Source organism: Cryptomeria japonica, chromosome 10 (assembly GCF_030272615.1).
Source record: "Cryptomeria japonica chromosome 10, Sugi_1.0, whole genome shotgun sequence".
Lineage (NCBI taxonomy): Eukaryota > Viridiplantae > Streptophyta > Pinopsida > Cupressales > Cupressaceae > Cryptomeria > Cryptomeria japonica.
In genome coordinates, this window is record NC_081414.1 from 225,290,288 (window position 1) to 225,314,244 (window position 23,957).

The following is a 23,957-nucleotide window of genomic DNA, read 5'->3' on the forward strand; positions in this document are numbered from 1 at the left end:
CTCACATATGAACATGAATATTCAAGTGCCAGTGCCAATAGAAGCAAGGACATGTATGATTCTAGCACTATGAACTTGTATGTGGCATCCTAAAAGCTGTCCTCCAAGTTGTTTCATAGCTTGTTGAAAAGACTGATCGAAATCTAGAGTAATTTCTTTTTACGAGGGACAAATGATAACTTTAACCATCCCTTGGTTTCATCAGATTGAGTTTGTACAGTTGGGCATGACAGCGGACTCAACCTATGTGGCATTGGACATTTCAATCAAGCATTATCAATGAAGGGAGATTGGCATGTATGACAAAATGATTCCCTCTAGAGCACCATTATTTGTCAAAAACATTTTTTAGCTTTATGACAAAATACTATAACAGGTAAATGGAGTCATTCATTGTCAAGGTGGCCTATACATATCATTATTAAAGGCACAAACCTTCTGAGGCCACAGCCACATGGAATAAAGGCAATGGAAAAGCCATATTCTTTTGAAGAACAACTGGATGGGTCATCTACCACTCATGTGGGGAAATTTGAAGGAGCTGAAATGCTTTCTTCAAGTTCATGGCTACCTTCGTATACCTGATTATTGCCAAAAATTCCAAGGAAACAGCCCCCAATGGTCTACTGTTACACCTAGTTAATTTGAAGTTGCTCAACCAAAGTAGGCTATTGACCTGATTACGATTTTGAGCAACTTGAAGCTGTTTTATCTCTGAAATGAGCTTGCTGTTGAGTTGACTCAATTATTGTGCACCAACCTTCAATGCTGCTTGGTCTTGGTATGGATTCATATATTCTGCAACATTACATAATAAAAATCAATTATTTTAATGCCAATTTAACAACATAAATCATCATATATCATCGATGATTAGAATATGGTCAATAAGCAAAATGCCACATCATAGTAAACATCACATACAAAATACTTGAGGTCAGAAGGGTCTGGTAAACAAATGTGGAAGTTGTAGATGATATTTCTCAATAATCTCATGTATTAATTCATCATTCCGCGACCTAGTCTGATCAAATCACGAGAGCTACAAAATCAGAGAGGTAAAATTTTAACGACATAGTCTAGAGATGTTCTAGATAGATTTACAGAAAGGGGGCTATGTAGTGGGACACTACATCAAAGGCCACATTTTTGGACTATTAATTATAGGAGAACAAAGTCCTTTTAAATTCCACTTTGTTCATTCCACTCTTTTCTTCTCAATTCATTGTCTAAGCAAACTTAATCAGGTTTTGGATCTTTACAAAACAGCCTTTGGACAAACAATGGATCTATTCATATCTCACATTCTCTTTATTGATATCCTAGTCAAGCATGCAACATGAATTATTAATATTTTCATTCTGGGTTTTCAAGGAGCCTGTCACCGCCTTGAAATATTTGGTTTTTCCCTTTCATGTGAGCCAAACCAAGGTGCTTTGACACATCTAGTAAACTTGTAGCTGATCAACCAAAGTATATTGTTGAATTGATTGAGGTAGTGAGGAGCTGTCCTTAGATTCCTTAATAGCCACTGAACATATTAATATGGCTTGCTACTAATTATGGTGAATGTGTGGTTCCCTATTTTGGATCTTTACAAAACAGCCTTTGGACAAACAATTGATCTATTCATATCGCACATTCTCTTATTGTTATCCTAGTCAAGCATACAACATAAATTATTAATATTTTCTTTCTGGGTTTTCAAGGAACCCGTCTCCCCCTTGAAATATTTGGGTTTTCCCTTTCATGTGAGCCAAACCAAGGTCCATTGACACATCTAGTAAACATGTAGCTGATCAACCAAAGTATATTGTTGACTTGATTGAGGTAGTAAGGAGCTGTCCTTATATTCCTTAATAGCTACTGAACATATTAATATGGCTTGCTACTAATTATGGTGAATGTGTGGTTCTCTATTTTGGATCTTTACAAAACAGCCTTTGGACAAACAATCGATCTATTCATATCACACATTCTCTTTATTGATATCCTAGTCAAGCATACAACATAAATTATTAATATTTTCATTCTGGGTTTTCAAGGAACCTGTCTCCCCCTTGAAATATTTGGGTTTTTTTTTCATGTGAGCCAAACCAAGGTCCATTGACACATCTAGTAAACTTGTAGCTGATCAACCAAAGTATATTGTTGACTTGATTGAGGTAGTGAGGAGCTATCCTTATATTGCATAATAGCCACTGAACATATTAATATGGCTTGCTACTAATTATGGTGAATGTGGTTCCCTATGCCTATCAAGTTATCAGTTGTGTTACATGGGGACCTGTCCCCACTCCTCAAACTCCCATCCCCTTTCTCTAAGGCATTTTTTAGGATGGTGTGATGTTAGGGGATGCCCCATCGTGCCCCCAACCCCCGCCCCATTTGAGAAAATGTAGAAACATCTTTGAAACATGCCCCTAAAATCAGGGACAACAGGAAATGCAAAGGGGATGCTTTGCTATCCCTTGGGCTGTTGGGGATGTCTCAAAATACCCTTGAGCATCCTATAGATGACTAGGTGTCCCCCATGGAAAGTAGAAACAATTTAGTGTTCTAAAAAAGGAAATCCGGTGAATTTATATTGGGTTTAAAAGGGGTGTGGGAGGGTTTGTGGCTCGCTTCAATATACAAAAGAACAAATAAAAACATCAAAACATTCATTCTGTTTTCAATTTTATTGCCATTGATTGTGATCCGGAGGTTGCACACTATTGTTGTTGGAGGCATCATTGATCAGTATCATTGTTCACACTTATAGGGACATGGTTTGAGTGGTGGCAACACCTCCTAATGTAGCACATGAAGACAAAGAAGTTAGAAACTTTGAATTGAAGGGTTCAAAGAAAACATCAACTTGTTCAGTAGCAAACATCGTGTCAAGATATTGTCATTTTGAATTCTTTTTGTTTTAGTTTGTTAGATATGGTTTTTAATTAGTTTTAAAATGTTTTGGTTTTAGTTTATTGTTACCCAGAAACACCACAAAATGAGTAGTAGTAATAGTGATGACAATGTAAATGATTGCAATGAAATTGACATAAATAGAATAAAGCTTCCTTCTCATTTCAAAAATCCAAACACAGGTTCTATTGGAACTCCACAAGACCATTTTGTGTGCCCTTTATCCTCTCTTCAAAAATTTGTTAAAGTACCTTTTAACCGCCAAAAAAACTTGCTTCAATTTGCCACAAATTTAAGCAGTAAGTGTAAAAATACAAGGGGCAGCGTGCATTGGTCATGTCATATTTACAACATTGATTATCAGTGGAGCTATATTAGGTTTACATACCGTTTATTGGGTGAGAATTGAAATTGGGTTAGAGTTTGTAAAGATATAAAATTGGAACATGTTGAAATGATAAAGTTGGCCGAGGAGAGAGGAAAAATATACTAGTACTATTAAGAGTAAGAAATGATCATCAAAAACATTGCAATCTATTGCTGAACATTCCAATGTATCAATTGGAGAGTTATGATAAGGGGAACAGGAAGGCGACTTCTACTACAAGTGAGAAAAATATAGTGTTAGGGTTAATAAATTTGCAAATATGTGAGCAAGCCAATGATTCAATGACCAATTTCTTTTTATAACCATGCTATCCTATTTCATGTGACAAGGTCTTCTCGTTTCAAAGGTATGATGCAATGACAATTCAACTCTCTTATGTTCCCACAGGAGAACGCAAATTTTGTACCTCCTTCCTCGAAAAATAGTATTCAAAGGTAAATATATTAATGGAGAAGATGAGACAAATGTGGATGAGGATTGGTTGTTGATTGTCATGGATGAGTGGACTAATATTTGACATCAGCCACTTATAAAAATTATTGTTACTTGTACTATTGATTCATACTTTCTTAGAGCTATTGATTACTCTAAGAAACATAAGGATGTTGATTGCCAATTTTCCCTTTTGAAGGAGGCAATAAGAAAATCAGGTCTTCTAATGTTGTGCAAATTGTGATAGATTCAACTCATGTTTGTAAGTTAACTAGTTTGATGGTTGAGATGACTTACAAACATATTTTTTGGAGTCCATGTTGTTTATAGGGTTTGAAAGGCATTAGCAAAATAGATTGGGTGAAGATAGTAGTGGTTGAAGCTAGAGACATACAAATGTTTGTATGTGGGTATCACACTTGCATTATTCCAACCTTATTCAAAGAAAGAATTCCTCAAGCCAATTGAGATTAGATATGCTAGCTATTTTATTTTGATAGAGATGATGTTAGAGGGAAAGGATGCTCTACAATCCATGGTGGTTTGTGGAGAGTGTAAAAAGTGGGTTCAATCAAAGACAAAAGAGGGGAAGAAAGTGAGAGAAATGGTGCTTAATGACACTTGGTGGTCCAATATCAGGTAAGAATCATTTATTTAAATATTAATCTGTTTCTACATTGTTTTTTATTTTTTAAAATTAAATTTTATAATTCACATTAATAATGTTAATGTCATAATTTATAAAAGTTGCTTTCAAATATATTTGCTCCATCGTATCACCCATTTTGGGAGTAATCATGTATGTGGATGTAGACTCTCCTAGTCTTGAAGAGATATATGAAGCTTTTGATAGCATTGATTCAATGAACAATTTGTGACAAGGATCTTGGATTACAACTCCATAATGAGCATATCAGGCTATTGCCACAAAGAGGTGGAACACGATGAAAACCCTTTTTATATGGTCTCCTAATCCCATGTTGTATGCACCTAAACTTGGCCAAATTCTTCCATCTGAAGATGACAAGGTAATGGAGGGGTCTCTGAAGGCCCTTCATAAGGTGTATACTAGTCAAGAGGCAACAATACTTTGAGAGCATTGGCTTTAATTTTTCAATCTTTTAGGTCCTACATTCATCAAATTAGAGGCTAAGATGGATAGAGCAACTATTGCACAAAGAAATCCCCTTACATGGTGGAAATTTCATGAGGACACACTAGAGTTGAAACAACTTGCTATTTATCTACTCTTATTGATTGCTAGTTCTTTTGTTGCACATTGCACAGAGGATGTAGTTTGCCTATGGCTTCATCCACATGATCATGAGGAACAAGGTTACCTCTAAACAAGCAAAAAAGCTAGTTGTAGTTCATAATGCATTCAAACTTCATGATTGTTAGACTCTAGCAGCATGTTGGGATCTTGATCCTAAAGAAGTTAGGCAAATTGATGAGGACAAGGTGCACTTGGGAGTGGTTAGGTCTCCATTGGATGAACCACAACATCAACTAGAGAGTGACACATATAGCTTTCTTGATATTGATAGCCCAAATGAGGCATTGCTGTATTTTGAAGTTTGAAAGTTCAACTTTAAATTTAAATTTAAATTTTTTAATGTCCTGAACCAAATATTTAGCAATAATTTCAGATCTGAAAATAAACTATCAATATATTCTGCAAATAATACTGAAAACTATCTATAAACTAGATAGCTAGTTTTGCACTGAAGAGGCCAATTTAAAAGAAACCTTAGAGAATGTTATTGAAACTGATTATTTCTGATATGAGCATCATATATTCAGGTCTGAAACTGATTAAAAACAGCAGGAACATAAAATCTCCCAAAATCCAAAGTATTAAACAAAACCCACAAACTATCACTCCCAAAATTTACCCGAATCACTTAAAACACCACAAATGCCATTGTTTCACTTCCGAATGCAAGATAAAGAATATATGGTTTGTTACAAACATTATAACAGCACCATACTGTTGTAATTGCTCCCACAAATAACTCACAACAGCAACAAACATACAATTATGCTCATTAAACCACTCCAAGCAACTCCATTAAGTCCTGCAAACTGAAATGAAGAAACTAACAAATCTCCTATCTTCCTTCGGCCCAAGTGCAAACTTTGGATGAGATTGCCCACTGTGAACAAAGGGTTTCCGTCCTTTGACCACCCGGTACTCATGGGTTTTCGTCCACAAGCCTTCTACTCCAACCGGGTTTCGTCCATTGAAGAATATTCCTGCAAATCTGCAAATATGAGGGAAAAAGTGATATCAAGAATACCCTCCAAATGACCAAAATTACAATATTTATATCCATCTTGCATGCAAGATTTTGGTGCCCAAATTCAACTTCCTTCTTGGGAATTCTTGTTAATTTGGTTATGACAATTGCCATAAGTCATCATTGAGTTGTCTAGGATTCTTCTCCACTTGTAACGGTGGAAACTTTCTAAAATTCATCATGCAATAACTTCCCACTCCTCTTTTGCTTGCCAAATTTGCTCTTGGTGGAAAAATCATTTATTAGAAATATTTAAATTTTCCACTATACTCTTCCTTGCCAAATTTGCTCTTTGGTGGGAAAATAATTAATTAGAAATATTTCAATTTCCCATTCCACTCTTGGTGGGAAAGTCATTAATTATAAATATTTCAAACTTCTCATTATGACACAAAATCCAATGCCTTGCTAAGTGTTCCCAAATATTTAATTTAATATTTAAATGTCCTTTTGATATTGAGAATATTTTATTATTTGGACATTCATAAATATTAAATTACTTTTTCTGCCTAAGCTTGACTAATTAACCCACGGAAGAATAAAATGGGTTGATATTGACCAAATTCCAATTTTTAATACAAGGGGACTTTACAAATTTCTAAACTTCAAAATTTGAACAATCGCATATTGTTGTTATATAATATACCATTGTTATGCTGCTGTCATGATTAAAATTGAATATCTCCCTTTGTCTTTGTTGTTCTTGCTGTTTCACTATTGGCACAAACATAAGGTTTTTGTTATACTTGTATAAACTTGGGTACACACACACATGCATATATATAAAATTGTTGCTCTTATGACAGATACAATGAAATCAAACAAAGGTGCAAAAATGATTTCTACTGACAAAATTATTGTTTCTTGTAGGAACCTTTCTACAATTCTTTTCCTTATGACCAAATTGATTGTAATTAAAACAGTAACCAAAAAATGAATAAATGAACTTGGTAATGTGTGCTTGTCCTCTTGAAATTGGTTTTTTGGATCTCATAGTTTGTCTATGAAACCATCATCTTCCTTCTTGTTGTCTCCAGTTGCCTGAAATTGTTCTTCTATTCAACCTCTGAACCCATTCTCTTCCGGATTTTCAATAATAGATTTCAGGGATTGCGTGTCACCTTATTATTCTATATCTCATTGAATCCAATATCGGTTTTGATATGTGGTAACTTTTGGTTGCTTATGATCTCATCTAAGATCTCAATGCTCTTAATCTATCTATCTATCTCTCTGTTTGTCGGTTTGTCTATCTCTATCTATCTCTCTATATATCTAACTAATGTCTATTTTTTTGTCTGTCTCTTTATGTATGAATGTATCCATCTATCTGTATATTTGTTGTTCGTCTATTTGTCTATCTATCTATATTTCTGTCTGTCTATTTGTATGTCTATCTATCTCTCTATTTGTCTATCTATCTATATATTTCTATTACTCTATCTATCTATTTGTCTGTCTATTTGTTTATCTATCTATCGGTTTGTTTGTCTGTCTATCTGTCTGTCCATCTGTTTGCCTATTTATTTATCTATTTCTTTGTCTACTTGTTCATCTATCTGTTTATATGTATGTCTATCTATCTGTCTATCTATCTATCTATCTATTTATCTATCTTTCTGTTTGTCTGTCTTTTTGTCTGTCTTCCTGTCTTCCTGTCTTTCTATCTGTCTATCTATCTATATGTCTATCTGTATATCTGTCTATGTAATGTCCCCTACTTGATTAACATAATTAATCCATTTTAATATAAATATTCTTCAACTTATTAGCTATTAACAATTGCTTATTTATTTTCCTCATTAGTTGATTAATTTCATTATTCATAGTTCAGTTTAAGGGAGAAGGGTTTATGTATGTTACCAAAGCGCTTAGAGACCAAATACAATAGGTTCCCTCAAAGTTTACAAATCCAAGCCCGTACCTATCTTGGGTCTATATCCTCAAGGTTTATGGGCTGCTGATCCCCACCCTATCTTGGGACTTAACCTACTGTTTGGATTTAGACTGCCACTCTTTGGAACATCTCATTCCCATCTTATTAAATACTGACAATAATAACATGACTTAGACTATAAGTATACTAATTTCTTATGTATTATGAATATATATGAAACAAAGAAACAGGACTCGGACTCAGCTCGGACTCGGCAAGGCCGACTCGGACTCGGACTCGGGACTCGGCGTTAGACTCGGCTCCAGACTCGGCTGGACTCGGGAAAGTGAAAAACTTAAGAAATTTAGAGATTTTTAAAGATTTAAAACTTGTTTCAGACACCCTTTATTGAATACACCTTAAAGACACAAAAACATCATTAAACTCGGCTCATTTGATTACATACACAAGTATACATCAATCACATAAGCATAAACGCAAATTGTAGCTGAAGAAAATAAGAAACATAGATATATAAATATTGTCAAATGTATACAATATTACAAAACTCATGGAATAAAAAATCCATGTCATCATATGATCATCATCAAATGTTTCATACAAATACCAAAGGTAAATAGTAAATACTAAATACAACTACAAGTGTACAAGCCTATGGCTGAGATGGCTGTGCACCCTCTCGCCCTGGCCCCCTGCGAAGGCGTTTAAAGTAGGTCCTGGATGATTCAGCAGCCATAGTTGCTCCCCGTGACACCATGCCATGCTCACCAACATCAGGAACGGCTGTGTCATGCTCACCAACATCAGGAACAGCTGTGTCACTCCGAGTCTCAGTATTTCCTGTCTCTGCTCGTTCTCTCTGCTCCTCCTCTGCCATGGCTACAGCCTCAGCCTCTATATCTACCTGGTCGATCCAATCAATGTCATCATCACTAAATATAGCTGTAGGAGTCCCAGGAGCTGTCTGATTCTCATTGGCCCACTCTGCTTCAAGATCAACCTCATCTAGAATGATAGGAGACATGTCAACTGTTGCATTCTTTCTCATTCTCAGGCGGAGGTTGTAGTGAACAAAGACGAGATCATTCATCTTCTCCACAGATAATCTATTGCGCCTCTTGGAGTGTATGTGCTCAAACATACTCCAATTGCGCTCACAACTTGATGCGCTGCATGGTTGGCTCAAGATACGAATGGCCAACTTCTGAACATTTGGTGTCTCTGGGCCAAAAAAGTTCCACCAATGATCTGAGTTTGAAATGAGAAAAATAAATAAAATCAGTCTCACTCATGAACTCATTTAACAAGTTACAATATAGTATTGAATAAAACTAAAATTAAGCCTAACAATTTATTTTTACCTGGCATCATAGTTGTCCTACCGTCTTTGGTGACAGGACGAGAGAAGGTATCCCCTTGTGCATCTGATAACATATGTAGCTCTCGAAAAAGGTCTATTTGAGAAGTCCCATCTTCTCCATGATTGCATATAGCCCATTAAGGACCTCCGCATCAGCCTTGAAAGAAGGGATAAAACGGAATGCCGGATTCAGATAATAGGCTGCCGCATGGATGGGCCTATGTAGCTGATGATGCCATCTCCTATCAATGATCTCCCAAATGGAACCATACTTGCTCTCATCTGCTCCATAGACGAATTTGATGGCCTCCTTCGCCCTATCCATGCCCTCACATATATAGCCCATTGCGGGCTTATCTCCATCCACAACTCGCAACAAAACCACCAAGGGCTTAACAAACTGCAAAATTGAAAATATTGTGTAATTTAGAAAAATGAGCAAATAAGAGAATACATATAATAACTTATAAAACATGAAGCTAAATTGTAGAATTTATAAAAAAATTACCTTCACTATCTCATCACAAGGGACCCAAAAGCCTTGCTCATCAAAAATGCAGTTTGCCATCTCTATCCCTGCAGGGGTGGTAGCATAGGATGAGGAAGACCACTCCTCACCAACAATCATACGTCTCAAGGCAGGCTTAGACCTAAGCATGGACTGCAATGTGAGGAAGTTTGTGGCAAATCTTGTGATTCCTGGATGATGCAACTCCTTCTGCTCTGTGTATTGTCTCATAAGAGCCAACACCCATGAATGATTATATACAAATTTGTAGACATTTCTTGCCCTTTCTACACATCTCTTGACCCATGGGATTTTTCCAATATCCTCCAACATGAGGTCAATGCAATGAGTAGCACATGGAGTCCAAACTATAGATGGGTGCCTCTCCATCAATAGTCTACCTGCAGCAACATAATTTGTTGCATTGTAAATTGTAATTAATGGAGGTACAAACTACAAGATAGTAATTAATTTGCAAACAACATTAGTTTGTAATCAAAAGTTTACCCGCAACAACATAATTTGCTGCATTGTCGGTCACCACCTGTACCACGTTCTCCTCACCCACATCTTCAATCACCTCCTCTATCTACTCACATAGGTAGGTGGCATTCTTGCAATGGGCGGAGGCATCAATGGACTTGATGAAAACGGTGCCCCCTGAAATAAAAAAATTAAGCTAGGTCAATGATCATTCAATAAACCATTAGATAAAAAATAAAAAATTAAAGACTATATGAAACTAAAATTAATCAATCACCTACGGAAGAAACAAGAAAATTAAGGAGAGTTCTATTTCTCCTATCCGTCCAACCATCAGTCATGATGGTGCAACCTTTAGTGCTCCATATGTGGCGTTGTTCATCTAAATCCTTTTTCACATCATCCACCATTTGAGACAAAATGGGTCCCCTCAAATCACTCTCACTAGGGGCTTTGAACCCCGCCCCGCATATGGTAATGGCGTCAACCATTTGTTGCCAATAAGGAGACCTGTCGCAAAGAAACTCAATGAGATAAGTTAAGTATAAAAATTCAATGAGATAAGTATAAAAATTAAAACAATCAAAGTTATCAAACATAAAAGTTAGTAAAACATTCACCTGGCTACAAAGAATGGAATACAGCTGTAGCTCCAAAACTTGCCAATTGCCATTTTAGCAGCATCATGGACCTCCTTGTTCCAACCCATGCCCTCAAGCGACGGTTGGGACCCAGGAGTAGTGCGAGGCACAAAGAAGGAATCCAACCTAGATTTACGAATCCTAGGTCCAATGGTAACATTCCCACTATGACTACTAGTGGTAGGAGCATGAGAAGTGGCGGTGGCACTGCCACTTATAGAAGCAGAAGCAGAAACGGAAGCACCAGCAGTAGCAAACTGAGTGGGACGATATGGAGGTAAGGAAGAAGGGCCTCCAACACAACCTAACTGTGTCCCTCTTCCTAAAACTGTCTCTCTCCCAATGGCCGCTCGATCCTCCTTTTGTTTCTTTTTTCTTTCAATCTCCTCAACCATTACATAACAATCACGTATGGCCTCAGAGACTGGTTTTAGGCATGGTTCGACATCATGTCCACGCACACCAGCAATATGGTATTTCAGCCTATATATACCTCCATGGAATATTGTTTTGCAAAACATACATTTTGTTTGCCCCTTTCCTTGCCCTGGAAAATCCTCATGATATTTCCAAGCAGGGTCCTTTCTCATGGGGGGTCTAGAAGCTGAAGTAGACATTTTAGGATAGTTTTGTGAAAGTTGAAGTTGAGGCAAATAATAAAGTGAAGTTTGCTGCAATAAAACATTACAAATACAAAATAAAATTAATACATACATTCAAAAAAACTAAAGTAGGGTTTGTAAATTTTTTTTTTAAAAAATTGTAGGGTTTGTCAAACCCTACAATTTAAAAAAAATAAAATTTACAAACCCTACATACAACCCTACATAGTACAATTACATACTACATGCTACATACAAATTACAAACATACAAAAGATCTTGCATACAAGAAAATGTAAAACTTTCAAAATAAATGAATAGAAAATGGAATTTTTGCATATAAGAAACAAAATAATGTTAAAAGAAACAATCTTACCTCTTACAACAAGCTTGAAATGAGCTGCAAACTCTTCCTATCCAACTCTTGATGCACCAAATCGAAACACAATGCAGCTCCAATGTGACAAATTGAAGAAAACTTGAGCTTCCTCCTTGCTGGCTTTTCTTCTATGCACCCTTGTTTTTCTTCCCAACTCACTTTACTCTTCCTTTTTTTGCAAGTGAATGAAATGAAAGTCACTTTTAGGGCTAGAAGACAATTAACAATAAAAAACGGATTTAAAAAATCTTTTCAAACTATTTTTTTTTTGACTTTTTATATGTGCCAACGCCAGCCGAGTCCAGGGCTCGGGACTCGCCGAGTTTGGCGATCCAGACTCGGCCGAGTCGGAGTCCGAGCCCCTGGGACTTGTTTGGCCTGACTCGGACTCGGACTCGCCGAGTTTGGGCGATTTCGGGTGAGTCCCGTTTCTCTGATATGAAATTAAGTATGACTGCCATACATATTGCAGTCATATTAATATTACTATTAAATTCTGCATAAGAACATTATCAGGCTTCATATATTAAGCATACATATTAAGCACATCCCCATGCATACCACCAAGAACAAGGATGTTACTGCCTACAACTTAATAACAGTTCTGATCTCATCTGATCCATGGTGATGTCCCTAGATGCTTTTGATTCCTTCCCTTTTTATCTCTCAATGTGAGGGAGAGGTCACACCTCTTCATCATGCATGTCCTTTGGCAAGAGACACACCCTTTCACCATTAGCACCCTTTGAAAGAGTGCAGCTCTTCATTCTTTCTGCCCTTTGAAAGGGACACAACCTTCCACAATCATATGTGCACTTCTCATTTTCCAAATTCTTCCCCTCTCAAATGAGGTTCTCTTCACCCTTTTATATCTCATTGTTGAGGGACTCACAGCTTTTCCTTCCATGTCTTTTGACCATTCATTAACTTAATTAAATTTTAATTAATTATATTTAATTAGATTCTTTATATTTTAATTTAATTTTTAATATTAAATTTTATTATTATTATTTATTACTAAATTCTATTTCAAAGTGGGGACATTACTTTTATCTATCCGTCTGTCTATCTATCTGTCTATCTATCTGTCTATCTATATGTCTATCTATCTATTTCAAAGTTTGAAACTTGAGTTTACACTATAAATTTTAATTTTAATTTCTAAACTTTAATATTTGAACAATCACATATTGTTGATATATAATATATTGTTGTTATTGTTAAGATATAGCCCTGATGAATCTAACTAATGGTAAATCGGTTATTATCTGGAGAGTGATATATTAACAGAGCATACAGTTTGGAAATTAAACATAAACAAATTAATTGTTATGAACGGTTGCCTCCGTAGGGACATGTCCATACGTGGCAATTGCCACGTATGGACATGTCCCTACGTAGGCAACCTTTCCTCTTGTATTTAAACCGGATTCAATGATGGAGATGATCAATAACTCACAGCAATCAGTCTTCCAGAATCGCTGTCATTATTCTTCGATCCATATTTAAAAACATGGTATCAGAGCCAGCATATTAAGAGAATAAATTAGACAGCCATATTACTCATAAGCATTTATCAGAAGTAACTAACAAATCAACGCAGAGGCTATATACGCAGAGGATATATCCGACTAAGAAAATATTCAAAATGTCAAGTAATATGAGAGTGGAAGATAGACTCGAAGGAGCCTCCAACTTCGTTTCCTGGAAGATACGAATCATTGCCATTCTTGAAGAACTAGAATTAGAGTCTTACATAGAAGAAAATCTAGACATGCCAAATGATGAACCAGAGAAATCTACCTGGAAAAGGCGTAATAATAAAGCAAAGAAAATAATTATTGACTCAGTCAAAGATCATATTCTTCCATCTATAGCCAGACTGCCTAAAGCATATGAAGTATTTAAAACCATTAAAAATACATATGAAGTTAACAATGTGAGCAGAATGTTAACCTTGAAACAACAACTTTTAAACATAAAGATGAATAAAGATGATACAATATCTACATACTTTTCAAGGATATCTAAAGTAAAAGACCAATTACAAACTATTGGAAATGAGGTAGATGATCAAGAAATCTCTCTCATAGCCCTAAGAGGATTACCAATTTCATGGGAATCCTACATTCAATGTATTAGCAGAACACCCCTCTTACCCAAATTTGAACAACTTAAGAATGAGTGCATTCGAGAGGAATCTCGACTAATCTCAAGAGGATTAGGGACAAATAAAGAAGGAGAAATCCAAGCACTTAATACAAATACCTTCAACAAAAAGAAAAAGTTCTCCAAACGGAAGAGAGGAAATAAAAACCATTAGAAAAGAGATATGTCTAAAATTCAGTGTTACAAATGCGACAAATATGGGCACACTCACAGGAATTGTCTATAAAGGAAGAAAACACAAGCTAGTCTAGCTGAAGTCAAAGGAGAAAACTCACTTTTCTTCTTAGCCCTATCAAGCGAAATAAATACAAATAAAAACACTTGGATCGTAGACAGTGGGGCATCAAGGCATATAACTGGATTCAGAAATCAGTTTAAAACACTTAACGGGCACTCAAGCGAAGAGGTTACTATTGGAGATAACTCCACATATCCTGTGAAAGGAATCGGGACATGTACTATCAAACTAAGAAATGGAGTATCTCTACAATTAAAGGATGTTCTGTTTGTACCTGGAATAAAAAGAAATCTAGTCTCAATCTCAGGCCTAGCTGATCAAGGATATCGGGTTACCTTCAATGAAGATAAAGTTCTACTCTGGCCTAATACAAATATCAAAAATGCCATAACAGTAGGTTCAAGAGATGGTAGCCTATACAAACTATGTAGTGATCAAAAGGAAGCACTAAATCTTGAAGTTTCAAATAATAATGAATTATGGCACAAAAGATTAGGACACCTAAGATATAGTGCTCTATCCAACATAAAGAAGATTACTTCAGGACTGCCCCAACTAAAATCTGAACACACAAGCATTTGCAAAGGATGTGCCTTGAGAAAGAATGTGAAAGTTTCTTTTCCCTCAAGCGAGCACAAATCAAAAGTTAATTTAGAACTAATTCACTCAGACCTATGCGGTCGCATGTCAACACCATCCCTAACTGGATCCTTATACTACATAATCTTTGTTGACGACTACTCTCGAAAAACATGGATATATTTTCTAAAGTGCAAAGACTCAAATGAAGTACTATCTAAGTTCAAAGAATTCAAGGCACTAGTAGAAAACCAGTTAGGGAAGAAAATTAAGGTGTTAAGATCCGACAATGGGGGAGAATATACATCTGACAACTTCAAAGACTTTTGTAATTCTGTTGGGATTAAGAGGGAGTATACTGTACCATATAATCCACAACAGAATGGAGTAGCAGAAAGAAAGAACAAAACCATAATTGAAGCAGCAAAAGCCATGATGCATGACCAAAACTTACACACTTCATTCTGGGCAGAAGCTTCAAATACAGCAGTCTACATTCAAAACAGATGTCCGCACTCAGTTCTAGAAAACATAACTCCTGAAGAAGCTTTTACAGGGAACAAACCAGACTTAAGTCATTTAAGGATATTTGGCTGTCCCGTATATATACATGTTCCTAAAGAAAAGAGGACAAAACTAGAACCATCCGGAAAAAGAGGAATCTTCATTGGCTATAGTGAAAATACTAAAGGATATCGCATTTACATTCCAGGGAAAAAATCTGTTGAGATAAGTAGAGATGTAAAGTTTGAAGAAAACACTACACTCAAAGAACCTGAGGATGATAACATTACTAAAGAAGAAGAAGATCACATAACTGAGATTGAGAGGGAGAATATCATAGAAAATTCCAAACCTTCAGACACTGAGAGGGAGGACATCATAAGAGCTTCTGAACCTCTTGTTGATGAAAATATTGAAACACTCAATAACAAGAAAATACCTCTATGGGCAAGGAAAATGATTGAAGAGAATAATGTAGAACCAAATGAAATTTCCAAAGAAAATAAGAGAACAAGAACTCTAAAATGTTATGCTGCACTTCTAATCGAACTCACAAATTCTGAACCAACAAATGTCAGAGAAGCCTTATCAAAACAGGCTTGGAAAGATGCTATGGTTGAAGAATATCAATCTATACTAAAGAATGATGTTTGGGATATAGTGCCTAGACCAAAAGACAAATCAGTTGTCTCATCCAAGTGGTTATTCAAGATCAAATATGCATCTGATGGCAGCATTGAAAAACATAAAGCTCGCTTTGTGGCTAGGGGATTCTCTCAGAAAGCAGGAATTGATTATGAAGAGACATTTGCCCCAGTTGCCCGGTATACGTCAGTAAGAACAATCATTGCAATTGCAGCATCCAAAGGATGGAAAATTCACCAAATGGACGTAAAGACTGCCTTCCTAAATGGTTCAATTGAAGAAGAAGTATATATAGAACAACCAAAAGGATTCACCATACGTGATAAAAATTGCTATGTTTGTAAACTAAAGAAGCTCTCTATGGGTTAAAACAAGCACCTAGGGCCTGGTATGCAAGGATAGACAACTATCTCTCCAAACTAGGGTACTCCAAGAACTATTGCCTTGATTAAACTGCTGAAATACTACTAGTATGTTATCGTGACTAAATTGCTGAAATACTACTAGAATGTTGTTGTCATTATTAAACTTGACTATCTCCCAATGTCTCTATTGTTCTTGCTATTACATTACTGGTATCTAAGGTTGCTATTATACTAGTATAAATTTGGATGTTTGTCTATCTATTTGTCTATTTGTTTCTCTATTTGTCTACCTATTTGTCTATCTATCCATCTGTTTGTTTGCCTATCTACTTGTATGTTTGTTTATCTATCTATCTATCTATTTATTTTGAAGTTTGAAACTTGAGTTTAAAGCTTTAAATGTTAATTTTAATTTATAAACTTAAAAATTTGAACAATCACATATTGTTCTTATATAATATATTGTTGTTATACTATTGCTGTGGTTAAATTGCTGAAATACTAGTAGTATGTTGCTGTCATGATTAAACTTGAATATCTCCCTTTGTCTCTGTTCTTTTTGTTGTAACACTATTGGTATAAACATAAAGTTTTTGTTATACTTGTAGAAATTGGATTATATTATATATAATCACCCAACATAAGGTTGTTTTACGAGTAGAAATTTGGGTATCTATCTATCTATCCATATATCTATTTGTCTAACCATCTATCTATCTATTTGTCTGTTTGTCTGTTCGTTTATCTATCGATCTACCCTTGTATCTATTTGTCTGTCTACCTATCTATTTATCCGTCTATTTGTTTGTCTGTCTATTTATGTATTTATCTGTTTGTCTATCTTTTCGTCTATCCATCCATCCATCCATCCATCCATCCATCCATCTATCTATCTGTCTGTCTGTCTGTCTGTCCAGTTGTTTCTCTATTTGTCTATCTATCTACCTATCTGTTTGTCCATCCATCCATCCATCCATCCATCCATCTATCTATTTGTTTGTCTGCTTATCTATTTGTCTGTCTGTTTGCCTGTCTCTCTATTTGTGTATTGGTCTGTCTATCAATCTATCTTTTGATCTATCCATCCATCCATCCACCCACCCATCTATCTATCTATCTATCTATCTATCTATTTATTTGTATGTATGTTTGTCCATCTACTTGTATGTCTATCTATCTATTTATATATTTCTATCTCTTATTTATCTATTTGTCTGTCTATCTGTCTTTCTATCTATCTTCAGCCCTCTCCACTTCTCTACACACACATACTGTACCCAAAAAATGTCCTTCAAAATGCCATTTTTGTCTATCTATCTATTTCGAAGTTTGAAACTTGAGTTTACTCTAGAAGTTTTAATTTTAATTTCTAAACTTGAAAATTTGAACAATCACACATTGTTGTTATATAAGTTACTATTATACTATTTTTATGATTAAACTACTGAAATACTACTAGTATGTTGCTGTCATGATTAAACTGCTGAAATACTACTAGTATGTTGTTGTCATGATTAAACTTGAATAGCTCCCAATGTCTTTGTTGTTCTTGTTACACAATCGATATCTAAGGTTTATGTTATACTTGTAGTAATTTGGGCTTATATATATTATTGCCCAACATAAGGTTGCTATTATACTAGTATAAATCTTGATGTCTATCTATCTATTTGTCTATCTGTCTGTCTATTTGTCTGCCTATCTATTTATCTATCCATCTGTTTGTCTATCTCTTTGCTTGTCTATCTATCATACTAGTAGTATGTTGTTGTCATGATTAAACTTGAATATCTCCCTTTGTCTTTGTTCTTTTTGTTGTAACGGTATTGGTATAAGCATAAAGTTTTTGTTATACTTGTAGAAATTTGATTATATTATATATAATCACCCAACATAAGGTTGTTGATATACTAGTAGATTTTGGGGTATCTATCTGTTTGTCCATATATCTATCTATCTATGTATTTTTCTGTCTGTTTGTTCGTCTATCTATCTATTTGCCCTTTGATCTATTTGTTTATCTATCTATCTATCTATCTATTTGTATATCTGTTTGTCTATCTACCTGTCTATCTATCTGTTTATCTATTTGTCTATCTATTTTTTTGTTTATCTGTCTGTCTATCTATCTGTCTCTCTATCTATCTATCTATCTATCTATCTATTTGTTTGTCTATCTATTTGTGTGTCTATCTATTTGTCTATTTGCCTGTTTGTTTGATTATCTATCTATCTGTCTGTCTATCTCTCTATCTATCTATTTGCCTATCTATCTATCTATCTATCTATCTATCTATCTATTTGCCTATTTGTTTGTCCATCCATCTATCTATCTATCTATCTATCTATCTGTTTGTCTGTCTGTCTGTCTATTTATCTCTCTATTTGTCTATTTGTCTGCTTGTCTCTCTATCTGTCTATTTTCTGTCTGTTTCTATCTGTCTATATATGTGCCTATCTATCTGTTTGTCTACCTACCTAACTGTTGATCTATCTGCCCATCTATCTGTCTATCTATCTATCTAGTCATTCTTGTCGTCTCTTTTGAATGGCAAATTCCTTAGTCAAAAAATGTTAAAAAAATGTTGGGTAGGACGATCAATATGCCCAAACTACCCCTTAGGATATGAGTCTGTTAAGGATCTATTCTTCCATCTGTTAGACATATATTTTTCCTTTGTGAATCTTTGCATGTCATTTGACAACAATGGGCTGTGATGTCTAGTCATCAAGATTCCGCGTCTGACTTGTTAAAAACTCTCACATGGCTGGATTGAAAGGACAACATGAAACTCATCCTTTCATGCATAGCATGGTACCTATTTTTATTCTGTGGTAGTTATTGAAAAAATGTACAACTGAGATATGAACAACCTGACTTGTCCAACTAATCAAAGTTCAACTAGAAGACACTTATTCAGTGATCTAATAGGAAAGGTATAGTTTACACCTTAAAACTATTGTATTACCACATATCTGTTGATGTGTTTTTCATGCACATGCGAACACAGAATAAAAAACCTTAAGTATTTTATCCTTTCTTGAACAAAGTTATTCGAGTGTTGAATATTTGCCTAAGGATCAATCGAAATAACTCCAAGGTTCTTATATGTAGGGTCTCTACGTGTGGATAAGCTCTATTGATATGATGTGATTATGCTGGAATCACAAGGGGACTTACGTTTGATTGCCTGAACGTATAATCTGTTGGAACTTGAGTCCTATCTACTAGCTGGGAGATAAAGAAAGGGCAAAAGTGCAGGGTTTAGAGAGTCTACTCTAAGACCTAGAATGTAAGAAAATAGATGAACGACTAAGTGGAGTCCTACTGGGCTAGGTCTCACCATCAGACTGAACAATTCGACACCAGCTCAGTGCAATCTTCTAAGGGAGTTCTAAAGATGTTCAAATCATCACCGTCAAACACTGATCACCATTCAAGTTAATGCATGAACAATGGACACATAACAATTCGAGATTAAGCTCATAAATGCTAGTTGACCACACATGGCACACTTACAATCAGTAAGAGGTTAGTGGTATGGACTAGGCGGATTCCACACGAGTGCATTCAACAATTTTCTCCCTTCAATCTAATTATCTACCATCGAATATGAAGATCCAACAAGAAACCATGTATATTGCAAAAAAAACAACACGTTTCACCATAACTTCAATGAAAAATGAGGTTTATATACAATTTTGGGCAACAATCTCCTGCCTTCTCTTCCTACTCTATTCTAATTACTATTCCACTATTCTAGCTACTAACTCTTGACTATTAGCTATTCTCTAACTATTAACTATTAATCTTTACAAATGAAGAGCCAAAGCTTTATATAGAGAGCTCTTTACAATTCAATGGCTCTGATTAATTTACAATCAATGGCTAGAATTTAAAGATGAAAACCCTAATTAGGGTTTGTTACAACAAATTCCCTTAGCCAATGAGAAAATTACATTCAATGTTTGAGAACCAATAGGAAACATGGGTAGGTATATCGGAGTTTGTGTCTCCGTGCATGAGCCTGGTTCATTGAATCTGGACATGCTGATGTGGGGCCTTTTGACCGGAGAAATAGTGATTGGGATGCCACTTTGTTTGGTACTTGCTTTGTTAAGGAATGTTGTATCTCTTGATATTCAATGTGATGATGATGAGAAGCTAACTTTGATTAACTCTTCTGGAACTATTTGCTTCTTTGATCTTGTTCAACGTACCCTGGCCATGACCTTGGTTGATCCTCCTTGATGTAATAGTGTACCTCTCCTTGACTCTCTTGTGTTTGATGAGGCTTCTTCACTGTCAAGTCTTTCCTTCTTCTCTAGTAGCATATCTCTCTTTGAAGTGTTTGTATGATCCCTATCTTGACGTCCTGTGATCTTTTTGAGGATAGCTCTAACACTTGAAGTCCCTTGATCTTAGTAGCACTTTGAGTCTTCTTTTATGCGCTTAAGGTGCCCTTGATGATGATGAAGCTTGAAGTGGTCCTCCTCGTCCTTCCTTCCTGCAAAACAAACAAAAGATAGCATTAAGTATACATGAAGTTTGCATCTTTGGATAATTGAATTAACATAAAAGAACCCCTTGTGAGAACATGGGACAAGACTTTAAGGAAACTTGCTCCAAAGTTGTAGCAAGGTACATGCCATTATTGAAATTCGCTTTGGTACTCCAGTGAAGTACATGAGTGAATTTGGAAGATAGGCTTAGCTTTAGCACAAAACTTACTCAATTCACTCATTCTTTGGATGCTCACATCATTTTACCTCACTTAGAAGATTCTTGAGGTAATTTCGCTCTGGACCCTTTGGAAGGTACATGGCCTCAAGGAAATTCGCTCTGTACCTTTGGAAGGTACATGAGCGAATTGACCTTCTCAACTCAATTCATGCTTGAACATGATCCTCATTGCTTTTCTCTTCGATTTTCAACCCCTCTCCAAACCAAATTGACCTCTAAAAGGCTTTAGCTTAAATTCATAGCAAAGTATAGGGCTCTTAAGGAGAATTTGCTCTTGTACCTTTGGAAGATACATGAGCGAATTAGGTGATGTCTTTGGTTTTCTCACTCCTTTGATGAAATCTCACTCAAAACCTAGGATCCTATGGAGGCTTAAGATACGTTGAACATTAAAATAACCTTCAAAGAGGCTCTCAACACTCCATCTCTAGCAAGACACTTTCCTCAAGAAATTTTGCTTCTGTACCTTTGGAAGGGTCAGGAGCGAATTTCTTCTTTAGCTCATTTCTTCCTTCATAGAACTTCATCTCTCAACCTTACCTTATCAAGTCATTTGCCTTTAAAATTGCTTAGGAATGGGTTTAGGTCACCTTATCAAGTCATTTGCCTTTAAAATTGCTTAGGAATGGGTTTAGGTCATTAGCTAAGGCAAGATTCAAGACCACCTAGGAATTTCGCTCTTGTACCTTTGGAAGGGTCAGGAGCGAAATCTCTCCTTTGGCTTAGTTCATTCACCATTCCTCATTACCTCACGTTGGACTCAACTTTTGAATCCTTCTCCCACCATAACCAAGTCAATTTGCCCTCAATTTGGCTCAAAATGAGATCGATTCAATGTCTTAGGTGAGATAGGAGGTCCCTTTAAGGATTTTGCTCCTGCATCCTTGGAAGGGTCAGGAGCGAAATTGAGGCATTAGGCTTGGATGTCACTCAAATACTCATTCTTTCACCTTTATCCACATTGGCTTGGCTTTAGCTCATGCTAGGAAATCACTCTAACGGGTTTTCTTGCTCAAAAGCTAAGGTCAAACATCAAGTTTTACAAATTCGCTTGTGTACCTTAGAGAGGTACATGACCTTCTAATGAAATTCACTCTTGTACCTTTGGAAGGGTCAGGAGCGAATTTGGCAATTATGTTCAAATTCCTAACATTTTCATCACTTCACTTTGTTGCAATTCACTTCAAAGGCATGTATACATCAATCCTCTCTCAATCATGCCATAGGAACAAAGATTTTGGCCCAAACAAGGAGCAAAAAGGGAGTTCTAAGGAAATTCGCTCCTGTCCCTTTGGAAGGGTCAGAAGTGAATTTGGCAATCTTGGTCAAATTCCTAACTCTTTCAAGGTCCAAGGGCATTCAACTAGGTCTCAATTCACTTTAAGTCATTAATCTTCTTCCAATCTTGTTTGAATTCGCTCACAAGGCATAGATAGGTCACTCCTTCGATTAGGGTTGAAGCGCAAGGGTAATGGTCTAAGCTAAGACCAAGGGAGGAGATCTAAGGAAATTCGCTCCTGTCCCTTTGGAAGGGTCAGGAGCGAATTTAGCTCTAGGGCTCAAATTCTTCACATTTCCTCGCTCAACTTTTTGTCAACTCACCTTCAAAGGCATGGATAGATAATTTTCTCTCTCACTCAAACCATGGGAAGAAGGCTCATGATCCAAACTGGGGGCAAGAGAAGAGTCTAAGGAAATTCGCTCCTGTCCCTTTGGAAGGGTCAGGAGCAAATTTTGCAATAATGCTCAAATTCTCGACTTTCTCTCCAAATTTCCAAGTCTAAGTTTGTCCAAAGGCATCTCCAAGGGTGAATTCAAGCTAATTTCTTTCCAATTAATCATTCTAGAGTGAGACTTCATCCAAATTAGGAGGGCAAAGGGAGTTTAGGAGGAATTCGCTCCTGTACCTTTGGAAGGGTCAGGAGCGAATTTGGCCTTCTAGCACAAATTTCTCTTCATCTTGTCAAACTTTCAAGTCTAGACTTGATCATTAGGCATTTTCTAAGGGCAAATAGGTCAATTCCATGCCAATCAAAGCCTAGAAGTAAAAGGACTTCATCAAACTAAGTAAAGAAATCTTTAACTCCCTCCACTCTCTCCTTCATGATTGCACTTGATCTTTACTTCATCATCCCTAATCAAGACTTACCCCCAAAACTAGACCAAAGCTAGACCTAAAGAAGGCTTTCAAAGAGACCCTGACCTGGGCCACCCATTTCTCATCTCAACTTAACGAGAGCATCCTATTCAAATAAGCTCTTTGGCAACTTTAATGCAAAGATCAATAGCTAAGACACAAACGAGCAAGGCAAGAAAACCAACCGTAGAAAACAAAAAAGCAGGGGTCCCCATTTGCAATGGGGTGATGTGTGAATATGTCACAACAGTATCCCATGAACCATCCATTCCAATATAAAGTGCATTGGTTCAAAATTCAATGTGTTATCCTCTTCCATGAGGCTACTACAAATTAAACACTGATGAAGTTTCTAAAAACATCCCAAGTGAACCTTTGCTCTAATATTACTATTGGATTGGAACTTAGACCAATAACTTTGCTGAGCTTAGCAGTCCAATTTGGAATTCATCTTAGAATATAATATTTTCTTAAGAAACTACTTGTTGATGGGGATCCCATAATATTATTCAGGTGAATAAACTGCAGCAAATGATTCACAGTTCAGACAACTTTGCATAATAGATCGGGTTATATTGAATAAGTAGAGGTTAACTAGAAAATCTTGAACGCAGTGGAGAATATTTGGAAATATTTGTAGTAGTTGCAATTGGCAAGTTTCTCGGAGCATATGAAGAGA

The 23,957-nt window shown here is 36.0% G+C and overlaps 2 protein-coding genes across 5 annotated transcripts in view; one reads left to right on the forward strand and one right to left on the reverse strand.

Annotated features, from left to right (window-relative positions):
• LOC131034874 (exocyst complex component SEC10b) overlaps positions 1-23,957 on the forward strand; it is a 147,387-nt gene that overhangs the window by 110,586 nt on the left and 12,844 nt on the right. The window lies entirely within an intron of this gene.
• LOC131859445 (uncharacterized) lies at positions 10,306-12,011 on the reverse strand. 2 transcript variants are annotated; one of them, XR_009359146.1, is made up of 3 exons: positions 11,895-12,011; positions 10,553-11,587; positions 10,306-10,452 (listed from the first exon to the last, which is right to left on the reverse strand). XR_009359146.1 is itself a non-coding variant. In XM_059213191.1 (2 exons), exon 1 carries the CDS (start codon positions 11,630-11,632, stop codon positions 10,892-10,894), a length of 741 nt encoding a protein of 246 aa, XP_059069174.1. In that variant the 5' UTR covers positions 11,633-11,650; the 3' UTR covers positions 10,306-10,452; positions 10,553-10,891. The 2 variants fall into 2 exon arrangements, 1 of the variants encoding a protein (XP_059069174.1); XM_059213191.1 differs by lacking the exon at positions 11,895-12,011 and having other exon boundaries at positions 10,553-11,650.